Source organism: Podarcis bocagei, assembly GCF_964188305.1.
Source record: "Podarcis bocagei genome assembly, chromosome: Z".
Classification (NCBI taxonomy): Eukaryota; Metazoa; Chordata; class Lepidosauria; order Squamata; family Lacertidae; genus Podarcis; species Podarcis bocagei.
The window spans coordinates 16,473,204-16,479,677 of record NC_138140.1 but is presented as its reverse complement, the minus strand read 5'-3'; the positions used below and the strand labels follow the sequence as shown (position 1 = coordinate 16,479,677).

Genomic DNA, 6,474 nt, shown 5'->3' with positions numbered 1-6,474 from the left:
AATGTAACTTACACAAAAAATTACGCAGGTGACATATGCTGTCATTACATTATCCCACCACATTTATTTAATGCAAAGGAAATGCAGTGCAGATCGGTGTGTGTCTGTGTGTGTGTGTAGCATAATCGGTTACAGATCATCGGCAGACTGGAAGCAACAACAAAGGCAAATACTGAAAATAATCGCTGGAATGATTTCTGTTCCAGACAAGAAGGCGAAAAAGCAAACTGTTTCAGCAGTTCCTGCTCCTGTTTCCTTCAAAGTTCTCTTGATGCCCCTGGTTGTGACAGCGAGGCAAGCTCACACCAAATGAACAGAGGTTGGATATGTCAAGGATTCTTGAGTTGTGATTCCTGCTTTGCAGTGGACTAGAGTAGATTACTCTTTGAGTCCATCCAACTCTACAATTCTATGATCCAGGAGTCATTTTCAGTGCAATCCATGATGTGTGATTTCCTGACAGCACAGCAATATTTTCCTTTGGCTTTTCTTTGAAGCACTGTCAGTCATTCTCAGCACTGACACAAAGCCTTCCTTCCTTGCCATGGGTCTATTTCATCTCCTTCAGCCTGGCCTTGTATGTGAGCTCACCTTGCCTAAAGATCAGGCTGTTGTTATAAATAACATGATTACATCTCTACTATGGGGTGGGATGCTGGATATGCTTGGACCACTAAGAGATTCACACATTCTAGGGGCCAGGTTCTTTGGCTATCAAAGCATCTCTCTTTTTTCATAATAAGAATAAGAATAATAAGTAGTTGTCGTTGTCGTCGTCGGGGTGGGGGTGAGTAAGATGGCTTCCATTGTGCAGCTGGGGAATCCTTCTTGCTTGTGTTTATATGGGAGACTTGTGGACTTAAGACAACCCTTGCTTTGGAAGAGGTAGAGCTGGTGCCTTTGCTTCCAGGAACCGGCTGTGCACATCAAGGGGAACTCTTGAAGTATTAAAACATTGGTTGGTGGGAAGGGGGCTCTTTCAGGTCCTGCTGCCCCAGACTCAGACAAAAAACAACACTGAGCTACGGGGGACTGGGGGTGTGGGTGTGGGTGGGGTGGGGTGGGGATAGAGAACAAGTAGGGTGATGTGGGAAGGAGACTTAGCTAATTCTCATCTCTGGCAGGCCGGATCTTCATCTCGGTGAACTTGAGGGAGTACTGCCAGCCTGTCCATGAGGACCACTCGATGCCATCGGCGTAGGAGGTGTGGTGGCCCTTCAGGTACTGCCCGTTCAGGTTGGAGGTGTGGCAATTGCGGTACCACCAGGCCCCGTGGTAGAAGGAGGCACAGTTGTTCTCTGAGTGGTCGTTGTCCAAGTCTTTGGTGGTGAACTTCATGCCATTGTGCTTCAGGAACGAGTCGCCTGCAGAGGGAAGGAGTCATTTGTCAGGGTGTGGTGAGGTCTTTGGAAAGGGCCACTTGGTGGACAGGGACATCTGCCCCCCAACTCCACAGACAGCCTATTGAAATTTGCTCCAAAAGCTATGAGCAGGTCTGTAAGAACATAAGAAGAGTTTGCTGGAGGAAGCCAATGGCCCATCTAGTCCATCATCCTGTCCTCACAGTGGCCAACCAGATGCCTGTAGGAAACTCACAGGCAGGATTCTGGCACAAGCACACTCTCCCTTCCTGAGGTTTCCAGCTACTGGTATTCAGAAGCATTACTGCCTCCAACCATGAAGACAAAAGTATAGCCACTGGGGCTAGCAGGTGGCGCCAGATCTGCACTAGGGGTATTAATGTCAACATTCTGCGACAAAGTAATGGAAGGCTGAAAAACTAAAGGTGCAGGTTTTGGTGAGGCTAAATGAATGAACAGAACTGTTGCTCTACATTTTATAAAGGGTTTTGCAATTCACTTGAAATAAAATTTTGTTTTGTTTTGTTTTACGTCAATAAAACTATAAATATTTGCTTTCTGAGTTAGTCCCTGACAGCTGAGAGCTAAATTCTTCCTTGCAAATTGGACGTTCCGACCTAAATGTTCTTTCTGTCAGGGTGAAATGTCAATTTCTGACCTGAAGTTTCAATTCTGAGCAGCTGTTTTGAAGTGGAAATTTGCCGTTCTGACAGGCCCGATTGCTCCAATGCTATTAGCACCGGTGCTGTTCTGGATATAATGCACGGTATTTTGAGCACAGAGCAAATGGCCTTCCTTCCTACCTTCTTTCTTTCCTGGTGATCCACGAAGAGGTATATACCCCAAACTTCCACAGCTATTCACAAACACACATCCTCAGTGCACAAATGTCCACTGCACATGCGTATCTGTGTCCCCTCTCACACATATCCCCTCTGCCCTAGGCACCAGGCAAACTTACCTGCTGTCCCAGAATAGTCAGCAACAGTAACTGGATAGCCATCTTCCTCAGGGTCGACAGAGAACAAACCCACCGAAAATGTTCCATAATGTGCATAAGCTGTGCCATTATCAAAGTCCTCTAGGTCAATGCGCAGCTCATAGTTGGCTTGCGTGGTCAAGGCATGGATCCTCTTCAGCCCTATTAAATGAGTTTCTAATCAGTTTATATGTGGGACATGGATGTGTCCTTAAATACATTACCGTTTGTCAGACACTGCATTTTATAAACGAGGAAATACAAACTTTGGAACTCCCTGCCTATTGACATCAGACAGGTGCCTTTGCTGCACTCATTTCAGCACCAGCTATAAACATTTTTTTGTTTAAGCAAGCCTATCCAGACATGTAGAATGCTGACATGTTTTAATCTCAGTTTAAACTTCCTGGTTTTAATTGTATTTTGAAGACTTATTTTAAATAGCTGTTTTGTACTTTTTTTACTGGCAATTTCATTGTTTTATTTCTTTGTATAGCATTTTGAGAATTTGATATCTTTGGTTTTTGGGTTTTTTGCAATCAAGCAGTACTGTGGTACCTCCGGTTGCGGACGGGATCCTTTTCCGGAGCTCCGGTTGGATCCTGAGGTTTCCGCAACCGGAGGGACTGCTTCTGCGTATGTGCGTGTGGTGAAAGCCGGAAAAATACTTCCGGGTTTGCTGTGTTCACATCCTGAAGCAACTGGAGGTATGTATATCCAGAGGTACCACTGTATATGCATTTCATGAAATACATAATTTGCTACATTCATTTTAGAAGGTGCAGCCTTTTCAGAAAGCAGCTTTCTTAAGGCTACCAAAAATATTAAAAATCAGACCTGCCTAAATGTGTGACGCGGGTGGCGCTGTGGTCTAAACCACAGAGCCTAGGGCCTGCTGATCGAAAGGTCGGCGGTTCGAATCCCCGCGACGGGGTGAGCTTCCGTTGTTCAGTCCCAGCTCCTGCCTACCTAGCAGTTCGAAAGCACATCAAAGTGCAAGTAGATAAATATGTACCACTCTGGCGGGAAGGTAAACGGCGTTTCCATGCGCTGCTCTGGTTTCGCCAGAAGCGGCTTAGTCATGCTGGCCACATGACCCGGAAGCTGTACGCCGGCTCCCTTGGCCAGTAAAGCGAGATGAGCGCTGCAACCCCAGAGTCGTCCATGACTGGACCTAATGGTCAGGGGTCCCTTTACCTTTACGGATGTACGAACATAAGAAAAGCACTGCTGGATCTGGCCAATGGCCCATCTAGTTCTAGCATCCTGTTCTCACAGTAAACAACCAGGTGCCCCATTGGGAAACCCACAAGCAGGATTCGAGCATAAGAGCAGCACATTCCCCTCCTGTGGTCCCAAAGCAAGTGGTATTCAGAAACTGGTATTACTGTCTCTAACTGTGGAGGCAAAACATAGCCATTATGACTAGTAGCTATTGATAGACTTCTCCTCCATGAATTTGTCCACTCTGCTTTCAAATCCATACAAGCTGGTGGTCATCACTGCATCCAGTGGGAGGAAGTGAAGAAGTCCTTTCTTTGATCTGTCCTGAATCTTCCAACACTCAGCTTCATTGCATGTCCAGAAGTTCCAGTGTTATGAGAGAGGGAGAAAAACCACCCACTTTCTCCATGTCATGCACCAATTGGAGGTGGGGGTGGAAGAGGCCATGGGATATTAAGAGCCCAGCCAACACAACAAGGAAAGCTGCTGTTGACTGTTGTGTCATGTGCCTTATCCACAATTTAGTCCCACTTCCCAGACCAAACCTTCCCAGCCTCTTATGTCATGCAGCTTTTAGTGTGGGCCTTCAGAGGCTGAGAGATGGGATTTCACTGCCTATCAATTAGGACTTGCAAAAGCACCTCTCTAGAGGTGGGTAGTGACAGGGGAGAAGGAGTCCTGCTGATCATTTCTCAATTAAGAGGTGATTTGGGGAAAGTTGTCATTCGCTGTGAGTGATGACTCCTTCTCTCCCATTTTCAAACCTCTCCTCCATCATACCTGGTGTTCTCTTTAATTACCAGTATTTTAAGTTATACTTGCAGGCTGCAGGCTCCTTAGGTAGAAATCATCTCCACAACATGACACAACCGTCAACAGCAGCTTTCCTTGCAAACCGCAACAGTTTTGATTCAGAGGTTTCTGCTCGCTGGTGTGCAGCTTATCTAGGAACAGGTCAAGGCTGGCATAACAGGGAGATACCAAAGTGAACAGGTGCTTGGAGCGTTTGGGACATTTTGGTTTTGAGAAAAAAGCAGTAGGAGGCAACATAATAGACGTTTATAAAATTATGCATGACCTGGAGAGAGTGGGAATTTCTTCCTTTCTTATAACACTAGAACTCATGGGTATCAAGTGAAGCTGAATGATGGAAGGTTTGGGACAGATAAAGTCCTTCTCCATGCAGCACATAGTTAAACTATGGAACTCACTCCCACAGGAGGAAATGAGGACCACCATCTTGGGTGAGCCAGTCACTGCCTCTCAGCCTGTAACCTACCTCACAGGGTTGTTGTGAGGATAGGATGAAAAGGAGGAGGAAAATCATGTGCACCACATTGAGCAACTTGGTGCAAAAAGTGGGATAAAAATAAATAAAGCCACTTCTCTGCCACTTCCCCAAAGCTGTGATAATAAAGGCCAAGATGCACATACCGAGCCAGTGTTCTCCAGTCAGTTTCCCAAATCCATCCCTGTAAGCTTCCCACCCACGGAAGAAATTCACAGAGCCATCCTCACGCCGCTGGAAGACCTGTAGTGGGAGAAATCAGTGCAGGATTAGTAAGAACAAGAGAGAGAGAGAGAGAGAGAGAGAGAGAGTGTGTATGTGTTCACTGGGGGGGGAGGCGGGGGCGAGCCTCCGTCAGCTTTGTCTTTGCCTCCCCCATTCATGGTCCAGTTTGAAGAGCGATGGTGCCGCTTTATCAGATGAAAGAGCCTAGATGCAAACTAAAAACCCCGTTAAATTGGCTAATTATGTTGGAGTGGTTCAGCGAAAGGGACTCTGAAGAGGCTTCCTGTCAGGATTAATAGGGAGGTTGACACTGAAACCAGAAATGTTATGTTACAGATATGGCGGCTATTAATTTTCTCATTCTAGGCTATCACCCAGGGAGCTTTCTTCCAGCCCAAGGGCTGCATTCTCTCCTGGGCAACCTCCTGGGGGCTGCAAGCCAGGCTGGGAGGGAGGCAAGGGGCATGAGCAGAGTTCAAGGGCACATTCCAGTCAGGCTAAAGAAGGATACAAAGCCTAGGTAGTATGGAGTGTGGCCTATGGAAAGAAGGAATGGCTGAGGAGGAGGTAAAGCCCGAGGGGAGTCCCAAGGGTTGGATTGAGAGGTCTCCAGGGATGCACTTGGTCCCTGGGACTGAGGTTTCCCAACACTGTTGTAGGGTTGTTGTTTCTTTAAGTAATGTGTAAAGCAGACATAAGAATATAAGATGACATAAGAATGTGCAAAGCAGACATAAGAATATAAGATGATCCCTCCTGGATTAGTCCAGTGGCCCTTCTAGTCCAGTCTCCTCTTCTCACAGAGGCCACTCAGATGCCTGTGGGAAACCAGCAAGCAGGATTTGAGCACAAGAGCCCTCTCCCCTCCTGGGGTCTCCTGCAACTAGTCTTCAGAAGCATGCCTGCAACCCGTGGAGATTAAGCATAGCCATTACAGGTAGTAGCACAGCCCTCTCCTCAATGCATTTTTCTAATCCTCTTTTAAAGCCATCCAAGTTGGTGGCCACCACTGCATCCTATGGGAGTGAGTTCCCTTTTTTAACTATCCTCTGCGTGAAGAACTACTGAATTGTATTCTGCCTTTTGGATTACCAGCAGATCTCCCCTTAGCCATGTGTTATCTCATGATTCAGTGTTTTATAACTCGCTAAACTTGCTGTGGGGCACATGACCACATGACCTCCCTTCAGGTGCCCACGGTCTGGTATTTGTGAGTGGTGTGCCAAGTGTTAGGGAAGCCCTGCTGTGTTGCATTTGAACCAAGGCGTCTTATAGGCAAACCCTATGTATTGGTGAACATGAACATTTCAAGCTGGCTTTCATTTCTAGGCAACAAAAGAGTTTTGATTAAAGATTAAGCAATAACGAACTGTGCATTTACTGGTTCGCCTTACCCC

The 6,474-nt window shown here is 46.5% G+C and overlaps 2 protein-coding genes across 3 annotated transcripts in view; one reads left to right on the top strand and one right to left on the bottom strand.

Moving 5' to 3' along the window:
• LOC308578743 (uncharacterized protein) overlaps nt 1–6,474 on the top strand; it is a 131,396-nt gene that overhangs the window by 18,898 nt on the left and 106,024 nt on the right.
• FIBCD1 (fibrinogen C domain containing 1) overlaps nt 40–6,474 on the bottom strand; it is a 69,707-nt gene continuing 63,272 nt past the window's right edge. For all 3 annotated transcript variants that reach the window (XM_081179238.1, XM_081179237.1, XM_081179239.1), the window contains 3 exons: nt 4,999–5,095; nt 2,323–2,502; nt 40–1,364 (listed from right to left, as the gene is read on the bottom strand). In XM_081179238.1, the coding sequence (XP_081035364.1) occupies nt 1,105–1,364; nt 2,323–2,502; nt 4,999–5,095 (537 nt within the window). In that variant the 3' untranslated portion in view covers nt 40–1,104. The remainder of the gene's footprint in view (nt 1,365–2,322; nt 2,503–4,998; nt 5,096–6,474) is intronic.